This window comes from Spermophilus citellus (assembly GCF_964194105.1).
Source record: "Spermophilus citellus genome assembly, chromosome: 10".
NCBI lineage: Eukaryota > Metazoa > Chordata > Mammalia > Rodentia > Sciuridae > Spermophilus > Spermophilus citellus.
Genome location: NC_138197.1, coordinates 46,524,847 through 46,546,791, shown reverse-complemented (window position 1 = coordinate 46,546,791; position 21,945 = coordinate 46,524,847). Strand labels below are relative to the sequence as shown.

At 38.4% G+C, this 21,945-nt stretch overlaps 1 protein-coding gene across 2 annotated transcripts in view; it reads right to left on the bottom strand.

Moving 5' to 3' along the window:
- PDE3A (phosphodiesterase 3A) overlaps window positions 1-21,945 on the bottom strand; it is a 330,805-nt gene that overhangs the window by 9,718 nt on the left and 299,142 nt on the right. For both annotated transcript variants that reach the window (XM_081310583.1, XM_081310582.1), the window contains 5 exons: window positions 18,515-18,628; window positions 18,187-18,386; window positions 16,197-16,400; window positions 15,397-15,552; window positions 13,364-13,622 (listed from right to left, as the gene is read on the bottom strand). In XM_081310583.1, the coding sequence (XP_081166709.1) occupies window positions 13,364-13,622; window positions 15,397-15,552; window positions 16,197-16,400; window positions 18,187-18,386; window positions 18,515-18,628 (933 nt within the window). The remainder of the gene's footprint in view (window positions 1-13,363; window positions 13,623-15,396; window positions 15,553-16,196; window positions 16,401-18,186; window positions 18,387-18,514; window positions 18,629-21,945) is intronic.

Below are 21,945 nucleotides of genomic sequence, written 5' to 3'. Positions count from 1 at the left end.
ATCAATAAATAATTTACATTTTATTGTTACCAGGAACAGTTTTCAATTTGAAAGTATTAAAAGACCTTGCTTTACCCCAAGGGTGTCTCTTTTTTGAGATTGCCCCATTCACCCTTGAATGTGAACCTACTTCCCTAAATAATCCCATTTATGCCTTTGAAAAGCAAAAGAAAAAAAGTATTAAAGATGAATTTTCAGAATTATAAGCACGTCATAGGTACCAGGTATTGTGCTAGGTTCTGGTGACTTACAGACAATAAAAGACTAATTACAGATGAATATCTGTAATCTAAAAACTCCAAATGCAAAATATCCCAGAATCCAAAACGTTTTGTGTGTGAACATGATGCCACCAGTGAAAAATTTTACACTAACCTTATGTGATGGATCATAGTCAAAACAGAAGTCTACTAAAAATATAATATAAAATTACTTTCAGGTTGTAAGATATACGATAAATATGAAACACAAAATAATTTCATATTTAGACTTGGGTCCCATCCCCAAGATATCTTATTATATACATGCAAATACTGTGAAATCTGAAAAATACCAAATCTGAAGAAGTCTGGACCCAAGTATTTTAGGTAAGGGAGACTTAACCTACACAATATATGTCAACAAGGAGCCTGCTCCACTGGGAAGATGGGGTGAATGAGTAGGTACATCTTTTTCAAATCTTACCAAGTCTCTGAAAGGTGATCCATGTGGGAGGAGACAGCAGGATGATGGTGGCTTGGACCAGGACAGGGTAATGGAAATGATGGTAAGTATTATGATATATATTTCTTAGGTAGAATCAACAGGACTTGGGAACCAATTAAGAGGTAGGGAATGAAGGAGAGAGAGGAGTCAATGTAACCTTGAGCTTTCTGGGCTGAGCAGGTAAGAAGATGGTGGTAAGACATACATTAGACGAGGAACAGGTCTGAGGAGTGTGAATAGGACCCAGAGAACATGAGGTGTCTGGGAGAGCCCAGTGAAAGAGGTAGAGTAGGCAGAGGCTCTGCACTTTAGGAAAGAACAGACCTCCCTGCTAAGCAACTGGAATATAATTCTTGGTACCTTCCTCTGAGTGACATTTTTAGACTTAGGCCAAGAATTTAGACTTTAGACAAAGATCCTACCATTAAACTATCAACTTGCCCAGCTTAGCAGCTCTTTTCTCCTCTTTTGTGTACAAAGCAAGCCTCAGACTTTACCAAGCATCCAGTAAGATACTTTCTTGCTTACATTCACTTTCTTACTTACATTCCATTGTTGCAGGTAAATGATGAAGTGTTGATGAGAGGTAAGAATAACAAAGATATGAGTCCACAGGAAATTCTGATCCAATTGAGACCACATTAAACTAGTAATAGTGCGTGATCAAAAGGGGTATCTGGGTCTACTTAATAAAATAGTTATGGTTTACAATGCATGTCCTCAAAAGAAGAAAAAAGCCCGGGTGGGGGGAGGGGGCAGATATTAATAACAGAAACAAAACCAAAGCCAATTGCTATGGGATGTGTCAAAGAATCTAGACCTCTTGGAGGGCACCTACCAACATTTTTGTGGAAATGCTAGTGATTTTTAACAGTTTTATAAAATACCTAACAGAATTTTTTTGCATTTAAAAGATAATAAGATCAACTTTTAAAACACAGTATAGAAAAGGGAATTTCTTTTGAACCATACAGACACATAAAAATCATTAAGTTGAATAAGTCCTAGGGAAAATGAATACAGAAGAATTATGAGCAAGATTTTTCAAATATTTATTTATATGTTTAACATTTATTCATGACATGGACCCATCAATCAAACTTGTATTGACTAAGTGACAAACACTTCTCTGGATGTTGTTGAAACAAAGATCAATTAGGCTCACAGCTTGCCTTAAAACATCTCACACTCTAAGAGAGAAGGCAAGAAGGCAGAAACTGAACGAATACCTGTGCAGCTTCAGACAGACATACACATGTGGCCAATACTGCAGTGCTATTGCTCTCAGTTTGACTAAATTTTAGAAAGTTTTTTTTCCCCCTGTCTATAGGGAAAAAAAGTATACAGAGTCGTTTTCGTCATCACTCCCCCCCGCCCCGCCCCAATTTCCCTCTTTTTAGAGCATTTACTTTAGACAGTAAACTTTCTTTGTACCTGTGCAATTTAGATGAATCTTCTCCCAGCCTGTAGCCGGTTTTACAATCCAGGAATGTTGCTATCAGGGACCTGGGACACATTCCTTTGCATGGTAATCAAGAAAGATAATGCCAATACAATACTGATGACTATAAATACACCAGATGTCTAGCAACTTCATACTTATTATTTTAAGACAGTAGATCTAATATTAAATATTCTTATTATAGAATTTTAAAAATGAGAGAGAAAGAAGGAAGGAGGGAGAAGAAAGGGGAAAAGGGAAATAAAAGAAACCAGAGAGGGAAAGAGGGAAGAGAGAAAGAAATTGGGAAGGGAAGGAGAAGAAAGTCCTAGGACGGCAGGAGCCTACCTTCAATATGCACCAATTAATGCACACAGATGGCCTCATCACATCACCCAACTCCCAGCAAGGCCTCTCAGTTTAACTAGCTACAGTCAGTATTTAAAAACTCTCCTGCTTTTTGTTTCAGAGCAGTTCTGTTTTTCTCCTTTACTGCAATAGTCTAGACTCCAATTGCAACTATCCTGAATAATGCTTTCCTTGCCATTTAAAAAAGGTTGTGTGTTATTTTTCTTTAATATATCAAACTACTGAAAAGACAAAACCTGTGGGACAATAGATAGAGATGTTTTTTCTTTTTCTTTTTAAAAGACAGGGCACCTGAGCTGGAAGGAAATCATGAAAATTCACCACACTGGATGAAGAAGGGGCAGCAGCACTGCATGGGGCTCTGGGGAATGATCTCATATATCCATTTCTTCATCTGAAATGTTCCTAAAAAGGACAGTATTAAAAAAACCCTAAAATATATACACACTTCATTGCATATCCTCATTTCTTTAATGACATTTTTTTTTTAATTTTCTATCAAGGTCAATAAAAAATATTCATACATCCAAGTTTTAAAAGCAAATTTAGAAAATCATTCTATCAGAGCCATCTATTCACCTATTTCTACTTTGATTTTATTGCATTTAAGCACAAATTAGCTTCTATTGAGAAATTTTAAAATGTTGACATGCTTTTTTACTTAATCCTTTGAATCAAAGGAGTGACAGATGACCATTGGTTAAAGGTCAGTTTTGAATCACTGTTATAGGAAACATGCTATTGCTCAAGGTGATCACTCCATCTTAAAGTTGTACACACTTATGGGGAAGAAACTAACAAAAGCTCAATTCTTCTCCTTTTCCTTTTGGGGCAGTCCCCATGAGAGCAGCTGTTCTCTTATTAATGCTGTTAAACATTAGGAATAAACCTCTCTGGGATTATACTGAATAAGGTGACGTAGAAGAAAGTTTGTACCAAATAAATGTGCGTAGATTAGAATCTGCAGGTGGTCTAAAACATGCCTATATTGGGAGCCAAATTGTTCAGCACTGGAACCTTTTGAAATGAGAACAAAGAGCCTTTCATTGCTTAAATTCTAAATGCAGCTTAGTACTTCATTAGAAACCTCTTAGTTCGCCGTAGGAATCTTTCAGATTTAATTATGAGGTGGGGTAAAAGCCTTCATTCCCAAGGACACCATACTGAAACATTTTATTCTGTGTTTCCTGGGATATCTCCAAGTTTTGAAAATTGCAGAAGTTATCAATGCACATTAAGTTAGTTCTTTTCTGAAATCTAAGTCAGGCCAAATCAAAGTAACTATTTCAGCCAATATGAATGGTGAAATTAAAATTACTAAGAGCCCAAAGCAACTAAAAGTGAGAAAAACTGGATTCTTCCTCCTGTTCTATAACCTGGAGATACTGCTTAAATTTCAGAACCTTAGTTTAGCTATATTTAAAATGAGGTAGCTAATTGAAATTCCATTACTCTATGTGGTCAATATTTAGAAATGCTCACATTGCTCAACATTTACCATTTTTTTTTTTTTTTTGGCTGTGAGGAATACTTCAAAGATAGTATTTTGAAAGCTTCAGTGCCACTTCACTGGGTGGTGTGTTTTAAATTTTAATGAAAGGTTCCAGTTAAATTCTGAAAGGCATTACAGAATCCACATAATTCTCATTGCTGCTTTAGTGAATTTGATAAAAAATGATAAGGTCAGAACACTGACATATCAGAATCTGGATGCCAGAATGGTCAACCAGCCCCAGCCCGACATACAAAATGGAAGGAAACATTTCATTTCAGCACTTGCTACCAAAGCCTAGGTTGATTAGTTGAGTCTCTTATATAATGTCCTTGTATGGGTCCTTGCATTCCAGATCCCTGGATTGTTTTTTTGTTTTTAGTGTATCTGAGTTCAAACAGCAACCAGTCAGGGCCCACGGGAGAAAAGCTCTTCCAGAGGCTAAGCTGACAAACACCTTCCAATGTCATTCAGTGGAAAAACTGTCTTATCCTTAATTATGCAGCAAGCTACTTGGCTCTTTGAAGAGAAAACTAACACATGGTTATTAAATAAATGAATAAATAACTCATGAATTCAAAGTCTTGCCTCTGGGCTCTGAATCCCAAGGCCAACACAAAATTTCTGATGGAAATCTTTTTATAAGCATCACAGAAATATAATAACTTTTACAGAATACAACTTTTGTTGTTTTATAGAAACAACTTTTTTCTTTTACACTCCATTCTGTACAAAAATTAACAGATAGGATAGGACAAACAATAATCTGGCCCAAAGCCAAATTTGCCTCTCTTCTAAATTGATAATGACCTCTTTACCTATGCTGTGCTGTCAACAGGGCCTTATATACAAGAGGGAAAATTAATCTTTACAACAGACAGAGGCTCCTTACTAGATGGTTGAGATGAACTAAGGCAGGCATTATCCTGGCTATGATAAAAACAGGGGAGAAATAATCAGGATGTTTTTCATTGGTAATATTTTATTCATGTCTTTGAAAAATATTAAAGTTGTACTTTGTTCACCTGGGCAGGTCAACAGAAAAACACTTGTGTTCTCCTGAAAGCAGGGGCAGTATCTGCACGCTGGCATTTTAAAGCTCATGAGTTTTACTAATTATGCTATCAGTCACTACTTTTTGTCTCATGGCAAGAGAAATAAGAGAAATAAATAATTTTTTATATTCATTTAATTGAAGTGGATTAGACTGGTTGCATGATGCACCCCAAGCCAAGTAGAGCTGTAACTTATTTTCATTGTCATAGCCACTCACCTGGTCCAAAGTCATAGACACCCCACTCAGGAAACTACAATGTCCTCTAAACAATACCTACTTCTACTTCTCCCACCTCAACCTAAAGAATATTCCAAACATGGTAGCTGATGCAATCTGGTTAAAATGAAAGTTGAGTCCACAAAAACTTTTGTCAAAGTCACTGATGATTCACATCTTGGCATAAACACCAGAATCCTTATGGTAACCTACAGAGACTTACCTTCAATTCTTATACTATGTGGCTTCCAGCCGCCTCTGACTTTCTAGTCTCCTGAAGGTTCTTGACCACCTCAGCCAATCCCACCTCAAGAGCTTTGCACATGTTACTTTCTCCTTTGCTTGAAATCCTTCTTTTCATATATATCCCCATGAATTATTCCTTTACTTTTTTTTAGGTCTTCTTTTTCTTTTTTTTAAAATTCTCTCTCTTACTCATATTTCCCCTTCCCTGGCTATCTGCAATTTTAGAAAAATAAACTTTCTCCACAATATTTCATATGTTCCCATTTTTCCCCTCTAGTATCTATCAGTACCTAACATACTACAAATGTAATGATCTGTGTTGTTAATGTCTGATGACCCCACTAGAGTGCAAGTCTACAAAGCAAGGATTTGCGTAGCTCTAACTTCAGTACCTGGAAGAATGACTAGCACAGAGTGCATGCTCTGTATTTGCTGAATGAAGGAAGGAATGCTATCTCTTACCTTTTCATAGAACTTTCCCTTGACCAAGCCCAGAAAACCTTGTGGTTGGTCTCCATAGTAACAGAAATGCAATTCATTTCCAAACCATTAAGATATCCCAAAGCAAAGGCTTCAACTCTGAATTTTATTTAACTTCATGACAGAGAATATATCTTTGTGTAATATATACAACCCTGAAGGGAGCTGTCCATTATCAAATCCAGCAGATAATCCCTGGCCTCAAAACATGTAATTTTTGTGAAGCATAAAATTCATCTGAACCTCAGTAAGAAAATAATCCTAGATTCAACCATAGAACAGGTAATTTCAGGCTGCCATTTGCCTGCGTCTCGCAGACAAATTACTCAGGCGCAGTGCTAAAGAACCCGCGGAAACTGCTTCTTGGGGCCTGCTCCTATCAGAACATACATGGAGCCCAGGGCGGCCGACTTCTGGCTCCCGGAACTGCTCTGGCCCAGGGCTAAGGAGCCTGTGGAGGCTGCTTCTTGGAGCCTGCTCCTATCAGAGCATGCACGGAGCCCAGAGCGGCCGGGTTCTGGCTCCCGGAACTGCTCTGGCCCAGGGCTGAAGAACCCGAAGAAACTGCTTCTTGGGGCCTGCTCCTATCAGAACATACACAGAGCCCGGGGCGGCCGAATTCTGGCTCCCGGAACTGCTCTGGCCCAGGGCTAAGGAGCCCGTGGAGGCTGCTTCTTGGAGCCTGCACCTATCAGAGCATGCATGGAGCCCAGAGTGGCCGAGTTCTGGCTCCCGGAGCTGCTCTGACCCAGGGCTGAGGAACCTGCGGAGACTGCTTCTCGGTCCGGATCCTGCTGAGTGCTGTGGGGGCCAGAGGGGCAGAGCAGAGCTGCAGCCCGCGTCCGGAACAACCCCAGTGACCCGCCGGCGTGGTGTCACTTCACCCCAACTGCGGTGGGGGCTGAGCAGAGCTGCCTCCCGAGCCCGCAAGGTAGGCAGACCACCGGCTGATCGGCGGAACAGGCCCAGCGGCCTGCCAGCGTGGTAGACACGTCACACCAATGGGAGTAGGGGCAGAGCAGGGCCGCCGCCCGCGCCCGGAATGGGCCTAGTGACCCGCCGGCATGGTATCGCTTCACCCCAACTGCAGTGGGGGCCGAGCAGAGCTGCAGCCCGAGCCCGCAAGGTAGGCAGACCTGCGACCGACCAGCAGGACAGGCCCAGCGGCCTGCTGGCGTGGTAGACACGTCACACCAATTGGAGTAGGGGCAGAGCAGGGCCGCCACCCGCGCCCGGAACAGGCCTAGTGACCCGCCGGTGTGGTATCGCTTCACCCCAACTGCAGTAGGGGCCAAGCAGAGCCGCTGCCTGAGCCCGCAAGGTAGGCAGACCTGCGACCGACCGGCGGGACAGGCCCAGCGGCCTGCCGGCGTGGTAGACACGTCACACCAATTGGAGTAGGGGCAGAGCAGAGCCGCCGCGCGCATCCGGAACAGACCCAACGACCCGCGGGCGTGGTAGTCACGTCACCCCAATTGGAGAAGGGGCAGAGCAGAGCTGCTGCCCGCACCCTGAACAGGCCCAGTGGCCCGCCAGCGTGGTAGTTACGTCACACCAATTGGAGTAGGGGTAGAGCAGAGCCGCCGCCCACGCCCAGAACAGGCCCAGCGACCCGCCAGAGTGGTAGACACGTCACACCAATTGGAGTAGGGGTAGAGCAGAGCCACCTCCCGGGCCCGGAACAGGCCCAGCGACCCCCTGGCGTGGTAGACACGTCACCCCAATTGGTGTAAGGGCAGAGAAGAGCCGCCGCCCGCACCTGCAAGGTAGGCAGACCTGCGACCGACCGGCAGAACAGCCCCAGGGGTCCGCGGGCGTGGTAGACACGTCACACCAACTGGAGGAGGAGCACAGCTGCTGCCCGCCCTGCAAGGGAGACTTTACAACTATACAAGAATAATATAAATATATAGCGGGAAAATTTCAAAAACACAACAGTTTCGCCAAGCAGAAAGAAACGCGAGCAGTATGAAAAGACAAGGAAAGAAAGGACTACAAGCAATGCAGGTCAACTCAACTTTAGAAGAGGTAATAGCTGCAGCAGATGGAATGTCAGATAAAGAATTCAGGATATACACGCTTCAGATGATCTGGAGTCTCAAGGAAGACATGAGACAGCAAAATCAGTCAATGAAAGAACACTTCGACAATGAATTACATAAACAAATCCAAGAAGCAAAAGATAAACTATACAGGGAGATAGAGGTAATAAAAAACAAACAAACAGAAATCCTAGAAATGCAGGAAGCAATAAACCAACTTAAAAACTCAATTGAGAATACTACCAGCAGAGTAGAACACTTAGAAGATAGAATATCAGACAATGAAGACAAAGTATTTCAACTTGAAAAGAACATAGACAGCTCAGCAAGACTGTTAAGAAACCATGAGCAGAACATCCAAGAAATATGGGATAACATTAAAAGACCAAACTTAAGAGTCATTGGGATACAGGAAGGCACAGAGCTCAAAACCAAAGGAATAAACAATCTATTCAATGAAATAATACGAGAAAACTTCCCAGACTTGAAGAATGAAACAGAATCCCAAATCCTAGAAGCCTACAGGATGCCAAATGTGCAAAATAATAAGAGATCCACACCTAGACACATTATGATGAAGATGCCCAGCATACAGAATAAGGAGAGAATTTTAAAAGCTACAAGAGAAAGGAAGCAGATTACATTTAGGGGTAAACCAATCAGGATAACAGCTGATCTTTCAACACAGACTCTGAAAGCTAGAAGATCCTGGAATAACATATTTCAAACTCTGAAAGAAAATGGGTTCCAACCAAGAATCGTGTATCCAGCGAAATTAAGCTTCAGGATGGAAGATGAATTTAAAACCTTCCACGATAAACAAAAGTTAAAAGAATTTGCAGCTAGAAAACCATCTCTTCAAAACATCCTTGGCAAAACATTTCAGGAAGAGGAAATGGAAAACAACAATGAAAACCAACAGTGGGAGGTAGGATAGTAAAGGAGGTAAAATAATCAAAGAGGAAAACAAACCATGTTTAGTAACATAAATAAACAAATATGGCTGGAAGAACAAACCATATCTCAATAATAACCCTCAATGTTAATGGCTTAAACTCACCAATTAAGAGACACAGGCTAGTAGAATGGATCACAAAACAAGACCCAACAATATGCTGCCTACAGGAGATGCATTTGATAGGAAAAGATATACATAGACTGAAGGTGAAAGGTTGGAAAAAATCATATCACTCATATGCACTTCGGAAACAAGCAGGAGTGTCCATACTCATATCAAATAAAATAGATTTCAAGCCAAAGTTAATCAAAAGGGATAAAGAGGGACACTACATACTGCTCAAGGGAAACATACACCAACAAGACATAACAATCATAAATATATATGCCCCAAACAACGGTGCAGCTATGTTCATCAAGCAACTCTTCTCAAGTTCAAGAGTCTAATAGACCACCATACAATAATCATGGGAGACTTCAACACACCTCTCTCACCACTGGACAGATCTTCCAAACAAAAGTTGAATAAGGAAACTATAGAACTCAATAACACAATTAATAACCTAGACTTAATTGACATATATAAAATATAGCACCCAACATCAAGCAGTTACACTTTTTTCTCAGCAGCACATGGATCCTTCTCAAAAATAGATCATATATTATGTCACAGGGCAACTCTTAGACAATATAAAGGAGTAGAGATAATACCATGCATCTTATCTGATCATAATGGAATGAAACTGTAAATGAATGATAAAAGAAGGAAGGAAAAATCATGCATCACTTGGAGAATGAACAATAGGTTACTGAATGATCAATGGGTTATAGAAGACATCAAGAGGAAATTAAAAAATTCTTAGAGATAAATGAAAACACAGACACAACATATTGGAATCTATGGGACACCTTGAAAGCAGTTCTAAGACGAAAATTCATTGCTTGGACTTCATTCCTTAAAAAAAGAAAAAAACCAACAAATAAATGATCTCATACTTCATCTCAAAATCCTAGAAAAAGAAGAGCAAAACAACAGCGAAAGAAGTAGAAGGCAAGAAATAATTAAAATCAGAGCTGAAATTAATGAAATCGAAACAAACAATTGAAAAAATTGACAAAACTAAAAGTTGGTTCTTTGAAAAAATAAATAAAATCGACAGACCCTTAGCTATGCTAACAAAGAGAAGAAGAGAGAGAACTCAAATTACTAGCATACGGGATGAAAAAGGCAACATCACAACAGACACTTCAGAAATACAGAAGATAATCAGAAATTATTTTGAATCCTTATACTCCAATAAAATAGAAGATAGTGAAGGCATCGATAAATTTCTTAAGTCATATGATCTGCCCAGATTGAGTCAGGAGGATATAGACAACCTAAACAGACCAATATCAATTGAAGAAATAGAAGAAACCATCAAAAGACTACCAACTAAGAAAAGCCCAGGACCGGATGGGTATACAGCAGGGTTTTACAAAACCTTTAAAGAGGAACTAATACCAATAATTGTCAAGCTATTTCATGAAATAGAAAAAGAGGGAGAACTTCCAAATTCATTCTACGAGGCCAACATCACCCTGATTCCTAAACCAGACAAAGACACTTCAAAGAAAGAAAACTACAGACCAATATCTCTAATGAACCTAGATGCAAAAATCCTCAATAAAATTCTGGCGAATCGGATTCAAAAACATATCAAAAAAATTGTGCATCATGATCAAGTAGGATTCATCCCTGGGATGCAAGGCTGGTTCAATATACGGAAATCAATAAATGTTATTTACCACATCAATAGACTTAAAATTAAGAACCATATGATCATCTCGATAGATGCAGAAAAAGCATTGGACAAAGTACAGCATCACTTTATGTTCAAAACTCTAGAAAAACTAGGGATAACAGGAACATACCTCAACATAGTAAAAGCAATCTATGCTAAGCCTCAGGCTAGCATCATTCTGAATGGAGAAAAATTGAAGGCATTCCCTCTAAAATCTGGAACAAGACAGGGATGCCCTCTCTCACCACTTCTGTTCAACATAGTTCTCGAAACACTGGCCAGAGCAATTAGACAGACGAAAGAAATTAAAGGCATAAAAATAGGAAAAGAAGAACTTAAATTATCACTATTTGCAGATGACATGATTCTATACCTAGCAGACCCAAAAGGGTCTACAAAGAAACTATTAGAGCTAATAAATGAATTCAGCAAAGTGGCAGGATATAAAATCAACACACATAAATCAAAGGCATTCCTGTATATCAGCGACAAACCCTCTGAAATGGAAATGAGGACAACCACTCCATTCACAATATCCTCAAAAACAATAAAATACTTGGGAATCAACCTAACAAAAGAGGTAAAAGACTTATACAATGAAAACTACAGAACCCTAAAGAGAGAAATAGAAGAAGATCTTAGAAGATGGAACAATATACCCTGTTCATGGATAGGCAGAACTAACATCATCAAAATGGCGATATTACCAAAAGTTCTCTATAGGTTTAATGCAATGCCAATCAAAATCCCAACGGCATTTCTTGTAGAAATAGATAAAGCAATCATGAAATTCATATGGAAAAATAAAAGACCCAGAATAGAAAAAACAATGCTAAGCAGGAAGTGTGAATCAGGTGGTATAGCAATACCAGACTTCAAACTATACTACAGAGCAATAGTAACAAAAACAGCATGGTACTGGTACCAAAACAGGCGGGTGGACCAATGGTACAGAATAGAGGACACAGAAACCAATCCACAAAACTACAACTATCTTATATTTGATAATGGGGCTAAAAGCATGCAATGGAGGAAGGATAGCATCTTCAACAAATGGTGCTGGGAAAACTGGAAATCCATATGCATCAAAATGAAACTGAATCCCTTTCTCTCGCCATGCACAAAAGTTAACTCAAAATGGATCAAGGAGCTTGATATCAAATCAGAGACACAGCGTCTGATAGAAGAAAAAGTTGGCTACAATCTACATACTGTGGGGTCAGGCCCCAAATTCCTCAATAGGACACCCATAGCACAAGAGTTAATAACTAGAATCAACAAATGGGACTTACTCAAACTAAAAAGTTTTTTCTCAGCAAAAGAAACAATAAGAGAGGTAAATAGGGAGCCTACGTCCTGGGAACAAATCTTTACTCCTCACACTTCAGATAGAGCCCTAATATCCAGAGTATACAAAGAATTCAAAAAATTAGACAATAAGATAACAAATAACCCAATCAACAGATGGGCCAAGGACCTGGACAGACAATTCTCAGAGGAGGACATACTATCAATCAACAAGCACATGAAAAAATGCTCTCCATCTCTAGCAGTCAGAGAAATGCAAATCAAAACCACCCTAAGATACCATCTCACTCCAGTAAGATTGGCAGCCATTAGGAAGTCAAACAACAACAAGTGCTGGCAAGGATGTGGGGAAAAGGGCACACTTGCTCATTGTTGATGGGACTGCAAATTGGTGCAGCCAATTTGGAAAGCAGTATGGAGATTTCTTGGAAAGCTGGGAATGGAACCACCATTTGAACCAGCTATTCCCCTTCTTGGTCTATTCCCTAAAGACCTAAAAAGAGCATGCTACAGGGACACTGCTACATTGATGTTCATAGCAGCACAATTCACAATAGCAAGACTGTGGAACCAACCTAGATGCCCTTTAATAGATGAATGGATTAAAAAAATGTGGCATCAATACACAATGAAGTATTACTCTGCATTAAAAAATGACAAAATCATAGAATTTGGAGGGAAATGGATGGCATTAGAGCAGATTATGCTAAGTGAAGCCAGCCAATCCCTAAAAAACAAATGCCAAATGTCTTCTTTGATATAAGGAGAGTAACTAAGAACAGAGTAGGGACGAAGAGCATGAGAAGAAGATTAACATTAAACAGGGATAAGAGGTTGGAGGGAAAGCGAGAGGGAAGGGAAATTGCATGGAAATGGAAGGAGACCCTCAGGGTTATACAAAATTACATACAAGAGGAAGTGAGGGGAAAGGGAAAAATAATACAAGGGGGAGAAATGAATTACAGTAGAGGGGGTAGAGAGAGGAGAGGGGAGGGGAGGGGAGGGGAGGGGGGATAGTAGAGGATAGGAAAGGCAGCAGAATACAACAGACATGAGTATGTCAATATGTAAATCAGTGGAAGTGTAACTGATGTGATTCTGCAATCTGTATACGGGGTAAAAATGGGAGTTCATAACCCACTTGAATCAAAGTGTGAAATATGATATATCAAGAACTATGTAATGTTTCGAACAACCAACAATAAAAAAAAAAAGAAAGAAAATAATCCTAGGAAAAACATATTGGAGCTGGATTTTGTAACTTACTTGGAGATTCATTATTTTCACAGGTTTCTTCTTCATTTGTTGCTGCTGCTTCCTCCTCCTCATCTTCTGGGTCATCAGTGTCTCCTGACTCATCGCTATCTTCTACCCATTTTCCTGGCATGAGTCCAGCTGAGTCATAGGAATTGCACAGAGGACCCACAATGTGAGAGATGAAGGATTCCTGAAGATTGGCCAATTGAGGAGCTGACCGATCCATGAAGGGGCTTATGGGCAGCCCAAGGCTGGCTTCCTCATCACCCTAGGAACAGGGAGTTAGCATGAATAGTTAGCTAGAAAGGTGAATGAGAAGAGTCTAAGATACCAAAAAAAGTCAACATTCCCTTGTCATCTAAAATGTATAGATATGTAAGAGCATGGATATTCATGCTCAACTGACTTTACTTGATGGCTCAGAGATTCTAACCAAATCTCTAAGATTCAGAGAGCAATTCTTTGTTGCTTCCATTAACTAATTTTGTGATGTTGAGCTTTATCACGGAGAAATGCAAGAAGTGGCTTAATATCTCAGTAGATAATATTTCTTATCACACTAGTCAGGGTCCTTTGTAGGAGAATACAAATGCATCTTAAATTGCAATGCTGGGAATGTTACTCTAAAAAATATAATCTATCATGTTTTTTTCTTTTTGCCTTGGCTACCAGAAAGCTTAAAATAATTTATTGCTCAATTCAAGTTACTACTTTACCCTAGATTTTGTTTGAATGACATCTTCTGTGATTACGTTTTCTTATTTATTTTATGTTTAATAGTATTAAAGTATATGTGTTTTGTTTTGAACAACTTTAGATCTTCTTGGAAAACAATACAGATCTTAAACCACAGGTTACCTAGAAAACTTAAGGAAGGAAATATATCAAAATATCAATAAAGATTATGCCTAAATAGTACAACTATTATAAGTGGATTTTCCTTTTCCTTCACGCTTTTGTGCATTTCAATATTTCATGATTAAGAAATAATCCTAATCCCAGAAAAGGCAACATACATTTGTTAAAAAATGAACCATTTTATTCTGTATATGAATAATACCCATAATACCCAAAGTTCATTCTAATCCCTGCTTAAACATATCCAATGACAGATATTTATTATAAGGTACCTCACCCTATGATGGGATATCTTTAGTATTATAATTTTCTCTCTGACACCGATCTAAGCTATATCTCCTGAAACTTTTACAGACTGGTTAATACACATTTAAGGCAGCAGAGAGGTATTGGACCTTTCTTATGAATCGGATTTGTGTTGAGTTCTTTTTATAATTTACCACTTTTAATCTTGACACCAACATTATGATAAATCTACTCCTATATTTGTACAGAGCTTTTAAGACATCTGAAGACAATCACTCCATTACCTCTGTTGCTTCTCTGTTCATGCTATTTCATGTCACTGGTTCCTGTCCTTCACCCATGATCCCTCACCTCCACATTTTCTTAAGTGAGAAATTCACAACAATGGACAGAAAGCTTCAAGATTAATCTGGTCAATGCAGGGTAACCTGGGCAGTATTGCACCACACTTATGTTATTATGGGGTCTTTTCTGGTAGTCTATTAACTCTCCTTGTTATATCAAACAGAATGCCAATATTTTAGCTTTTATGCACTGTTGTTATTAACTATATCGTAAAAGTAAATGAACTTAATGTTTTATATATTCCTCCATTTAAACTTAAACTAGCTTTTTATTATACTAAATCTACTGAAAAACAGTATTTCAAGGGTCTTTCTAATGTTTACTAGGTAATTCAATTATTTCAACATCTTTTCCCCAAACGCCATAAATAACTTTGATTTAGAATTCTATGGGTATAGTTTAGTCTTTTTTATGTGTCAGTTTTAAACTGCTATTCAAAACAGGGCAGGTTTTTGTTTGTTTGTTTGTTTTTAATAAAAGCATGATATAAAAGAGAGTGATCATACTTCCTAGCAGCCTTTCAGAAGCTTTGGTGAATGAACAAGCAGCCTAAAAGTGTAGGTTTGGATAAATGAAATGGTTCAAGTAGTTACCTGTTCATAAAATTCATTGACAATACCCTCTGTCCATTGAAGATGGAGTTCTTTACATTTGGCTGGTCCATTAATATCGGCCAACTTTATACACATTTGACAAACCAATAGACGATCATTTTCATTAGTCCAATCTATTCCAACATCATCATTCACCTGTTTAAAGGATACAGTTAAAATGATTTACCTCAAGCAAAGCAAAAATTGAACAGGAGGAAAAAAAGCAATAGAATACACATATCTTTCTACTATGTAGAGATCAGAATACCAAACAATTAGGAACTTAGATTTTTTTAAAATAATGTTATTGGGAATGGGGATATAGCTCAAGAATAAGACAATAGCTTCCAGAAATAGTAAAATAGTCAATCAAAAAAGTAAAATAATGAACAATGAAATTGATAATAAGTGCTATTTAAAATCAGCATATTTATTGCCAGTAAAATATTATAGTTACAAATGATTAAAAAAGTTATCTTTAAGTAATATTTAGGCATTTATATTTGCATGACATCTTTTGTATCAAGTTTTTGGCCTATGTTACTACCATATAATTCATATGTAATTATATCATAGACAGAAGAGCAAGTTAAACAAAAATCACACCTCTAATGTATTATTTCTCTGTAGAACAAAGTATAATACATCACATAAGATAGCTAGATTCAGACTACTACCTTCTATTTCCGCTGTGGTAAAAATGTTGATACATAAGAATTGACGGAGTTTTGTTCAACAGTTTGTTTCTATGACATCTTTCCCTATGGCCATAAAATGAAGACTGATACAAATGTAGTTACCTTGGCATTAAATTTGGCTACAAAGTCAAAGTGTTTCTTCAGGTCAGTGGCTAAAATTGCTTCGATGACAAGGAAACGGAAGTGCTTGAATTCTACATGGTCAAGGTTAACTAGAAAGTTATACTCTGGTCGGGACATGAAAAGATTCCAAGCTGCAGCTGCATGATGATTCTCCAGAACTGAACGATCGTTGTATAGCACCGCCTGGGCAAGAGTGGGAGAGTAAGAGTTCAAGAGATCAGTGGGTAAGTTTAAAAAAGAATCACAAAAATAAAGGAGAATATGCGATGCTTCTGAAATAGCTTTTTTGTTTGTTTGTTTTTCGTGGAAAAGCAAAAAAAAAATGTGTTTTGAGTGCTGGTTATTAAGAATCATTTACTACTGATAATCTTGACTGTTGATTCCTTTTCTTGGTTAAATATGCTTTTCAGTCATGTTAAGTTATTTTCCTTGAAACTTTTGCCCAAATAATCACAAGTGAGGGGTAGTAGCCTATCTTAATACAGTCAGCATTCCTTAAAATGTTTTTTTTATTTTTATTTTTAGATTTCTTTGCAGGGCACAGGAATTTATTATATACATATATTTGTAAGTTTAAACAGACACGTATCTTTGTACACATACATGTATATACATATACCAATTATCCCTATAAGGTAACTCGGTTACTTTCTGTATCAGGCAACAGAATTACTTCCTCTTAAACATATGCAACTAGTGAAGAGGAATGAAATCCCAGGGATGCCTCAACCCAAAACATTTTTACCCATAATCAGCCATGGGAAATATCTAGTAATTAAAGATATAAATATACATCGGCTTGTTTTGGAAATCTCTAATAATGAGAAGTTGTAAGAAAAAAGAGAAGTTGCCTTAAAAAAATGCTTGAACACTAGTGTGAGAGACAGTGTACAAGGGGAGAAAAGATATAGGACTGGGAAAGGCTAAGCACATAAATATCCAGGTTAAGGTGAGTAAGACAGACCTGTAGGAAAATCTGAAGAGTAAACTATGCTGGCAAGAGGATTTCCCCATCTTTAGGGAAACTAATTCTGGTGTAAGAAGGGTATGCGGAAAGAAGATAAAGTAGGTAGTTGGGGGGGGGGGAAACATGGTTGTTCTTGTATATAGATTCAAGAAAAATCATGGAATAGTCCAGAAAAACTATTGGGGAAATGGATGAGAGTCAGATAAAAGACAAAAGGCAAACAAGGAAACACAGGATTAGACTGGCCTCTAGCTCCTCTTGGAGGCACAGAGGGCCTCAGGATGTTTGGTAACTTGAGTCAACTGTTTATAAATAGAGGGGAAAATGATTGGGCTTAATTGTATAAGTGAAGATGCCTAGATATTTAGTGATTAATTTTTGACTCAAACTTAAACACACCAAGATGACTTTCTAATGCTATTCATTTTTGCAATCTATGCTTAGGTAAAAAAAAAAAAATCCTTCAAACAAATGGAATAAACTGATATTAAATTCCTACCAGCCAGTTGATAGGCCTTAAGAATTCACAGTTGTTATCATGAACATATTTCCAAGGACTATGATTTGTATACAAAGAGGCCTTACATTCTTAAAAGTTCAAAAAGACTTGGTTTCTCTAATCTTTTCAGAAAGGGGCATTTGCATAGGTTGCCTTTTGTTGTTGTTGAAGAGGTTCATTAGCATGGATTCAACTAGATTTTTCTTCTTCAGAAGAAAACTAGAAAGGATTCTTATGCATAATAAAGTTATGTACCACCATGAAGACTTTGGAACAAACAATGATTGTGTGTGTGTGTGTGTGTGTGTGTGTGTGTGTGTATGTATGAATATCTTGGAACAATGATTTTTTTTTTTCAAAATCAGTATGATCTTTAAGAATTTTATCCTATGAATAAGTATAATTTGATTATGTTTACTTGGTATAAGCCAAAATAAAATTAATTTTCTTCAGAGAAATCTCTACACTGGATTAGCTCTCTTAATCAAAATCTAAAGATTTACCTGAGGGGCACTAGTGGCCACCAGGAAAGCGTTAGTCCTTCCCGGGTGATCGTAATCGTGCATGGCTGCAGCAACATACAGAGCCATGAGCTCTAAGGCAGGAATATTCCCCGACAGACATCCATACTTATCATCTGGCACATTATACATTTTTGAAAATACATATCCCATATGTCCATGTGTAAATCCACTGTCAGAATCTGAGAAGAGAAAAAGTAATAGAAATTTTTAAAACCTATGAAACTGAAAATATTTGTTTTGACTTCCTTATTATAAAACCATGTGTTCCTATCTGGCACAAGGGAGCGCAGAGGTGCTGGATACATACCTGAATCACTTGCTGATCCGTGATCATTAATCACAGTTGAGAGGCCTGGAATAGGTTGGGTAGTAAGATACCAAACAGCATGTAAGACATCAGTGGCATGGACTCTGTTGTGATCTGTAACCAATGCAAAGGAACTGTCATCCACTGGTGAACTTTGGGGACCAAGGACTAAGAGTGCCATCTACTGGATAAACAGCTTGGTCCTAGCTTAACACCCCAGTGAATGCCTGCTATACTCTCTCAAATCTTTTTGATTACTCTTCTACAACTCCCTAGTATGCTTTCTAAGAGGAAAAAAAACAATACTCATTGCATCCAGTACGCATGATATTCAAAATGGAAAAATTTGTATCTAGAGTCTATCAGAAACCTACTACACGAAACTTACTACACGAAACATCTGTAGTGTTTTCTTTTCATCCTCTGTGTGAAGCCAAGCAGAGAGAGCAAAAGAAAGAGCCTTGATAGACTTTAAGCAGATCACATTACAATTCATCTCTGACAAATGGAGACCCAGATTTAATCTGTGAATACAATGAGGGTTCCCATTATTTTCCTATATCTCTGGCAACACTGAGGTATCTGTCTTTAAGTGATGACATACTGCTAAATCATAGGTAAACACCCCAGAAATTAAATCCAGGGGCCTGGGTTTGGGCTTGAGAAGATCTCCCCAGGAGAGCTTTCCTAGAGATGGCCTCCCCAGACTCCCAAGAAGGAAAGAACAGAACCTGTGCCCTTGTGTCACTGCTGGATGTGAACAGTGGTATTGAAAAGTCACCCAAGAGAAGTTTTATTAAGATTAGAGCCCATATACCTGAGCATAGATTATCTTCAATGATACAAGCCCATTACATTTATAGATAACTTACAGATAAGACAATTACTATCAGTTTATGTCTGTACCTATGCCATGCAGAGTTGATCATACTAGAATTTTCTGGATTTTGGACAGATATGGATTTGTCTTCTGCTCTGATATTTATTACCCACATTATATGGGGTAAGTTACTCAAAACTCATTTTCTTAACATGAAAACAAGATAGATTTTAAAGATCTCATTTTCTTTTCTTAAAAAAATGTGGGGATAATAGTGCCAATTTCATCATACAATTCTGAGAATCACAGAAGGGACTGTGTGTTAACATGCCAATACACAGTAAGCTACCATCCTATCAGATGAGTCTCCTGGAGGAGGAAATATTAATGATAAATGTTAATGATCAATATTATCCCCATACAAAATGTTTTTGATGTAGAACAAGACAGCAAATGTGCAGTTCACTGGCTTTCTCCCACAATTAATGATGGATTTGTAAAAACAAAACAAAAAGACAAAGAATTGAATTGTTCAAATAATAGCTGTTCTAAGTGCTTGGGGAGGTAGGAGACTGCTATAATCTGGTAGAGGAAGAATGTCACTTGGGAGAGAGGGTGCCACTGTTTGAAGCAAACTTCTCAATTTCCTTTCCTGTTGCAACTGAAGAGATGACTGCATGCAAGGTGGTACCATTCCTGCTGCAAGTCATATAGCCTGTGCATGAGCCCAGCATTGCAAGGGAGGATAGGAACAGCATAGGCAGAGCCTTCTGGGTCATACTGCCCCCTCTCCTATCCTGTCTACCTCAAGAACCAGGCCTGGAAGATTTCATGGGTCATTTTTACAAAATTTTGATGAACAAACAATCTCATCTTAATGATTTGCTTCTGTAAGTGTAAGAGAAGGAAAGCTGCCAAACTCATTTTATGAGAACAGGTCCAGCATATGAGGAAAAAAAAAAAAAGAAGGACTCCTTTTGTTTTCTGAGAATAGGTCCAAAAGTAGTAAATAAAACAATAGCTTAGGGGTTGGGGATGTGGCTCAAGCGGTAGCGCGCTCGCCTGGCATGCGTGTGGCCCGGGTTCTATCCTCAGCACCACATACCAACAAAGATGTTGTGTCCGCCGAGAACTAAAAAATAAATATTAAAAAAATTCTCTCTCTCTCTCTCTCTCTCTCTCTCTCTCTTAAAAAAAAATAGCTTACCAAATCTAACTGCTTAAACACACATGTCTCGTTATATATGCATATTTCTAGGAGGATTAGTCTGTCTTCAATCATGTAAGCAGAATGGAAAACCATCCGTCTTGTCAGCAGTTAATGACCTGTTTGCCAAACAAATATTTACTTTGCTATGTACTATGTCCAAGTATAATGCCAAGTGCTTGTATCTCTATTGCCTTTGCATTAACTCTCTTGTGACCCAGCTCAGAAGCAAGAGCACCTAGGAAAAAAGCTAGCCAGGTCAACCTAAGACATTGAGAGGTTTTCATATAATATATGAATGTGCTCAAAGGGTTCTTTTTATTTGTTCTGGCCACAGCCAGGAACTGAAAGTGATTTTTAAAAAAAGATTAATAGGACTATTTTTATTTCACCCTTTTTATCATCCTTATCATTTCATTTCTGCATTTTGGACCAATCCCTAAAATTCTAGTAACTCCCACACCTATGTGGCAAGACGCCCTCCTTCCTTGACAAACACACAAGTACACACTAACATGTAATACACATCCTGCCACCTTTCTAGAGTTGGCCATCTCCCTCTTCTACCTTGATATTTTTCAACTTCCTCCATAAACTAAAAAGCAGAGTTGACCTGAACTATTGGAGGGGTTGGGGTTGTATGTCAATTTTATAGATTTTAGAACCAAGTTTATAGATTTTTTAACTTAAAATTCTATCTGTGCTTCTATGTACCATAAAGAAAAGGAAAGTAGTAAAGAATAGAAACAACATTTTTAATTTTTTTTTTATTTCTTGCAATACTATGGGATTGAACCCAGGGGTGCTCTACCATTCAGTTACATCCCCAGCCCTTTTTATTTTGCAACTGGGTCTTGCTAAGTTGTGGAGACTGGCCTCAAACTTGTGATCTTTCTGCCTTGGCCTCCTGAGTAGCTGCAATTACAGTTGGGCCCCACCGTGCCTGGCTGAAAGCACACTTAGAGCAGTTTTTTTTTTTTCCCCCACTTTGGAATGTATCTATACTATAATAGTTTTGCCCTTCCAGTTTGTTTCATGTCACCTCAGCATCTAACTGATCAGTGGGTCCTTCACTTGTGGTTGAACTGAACTGAGTTAACACAGGCCGACTCTGCTCTCACTACTGACATTAATAGCTCCATGACCATAGGCACTTCTGAGCCATTCCATTCTCCACACTTCTCAAACTGGAACAATAAGAATGAGAAGATTCAACAAAGAAAAAAAAAATCTATTATAGAGAGGAAAGTCTTTGCAATCAGAAAAAGCATCCTAAAACAAACAAACAACAACAAAAATCCCCAAACCTTTGGATCTTTGAAGGGGCATGACTTGATGATTATCTTCTTTAGTAGCCAAAATGCCCAGGTGAGAAGGGTTATGAATATTACCAAATATTATTAT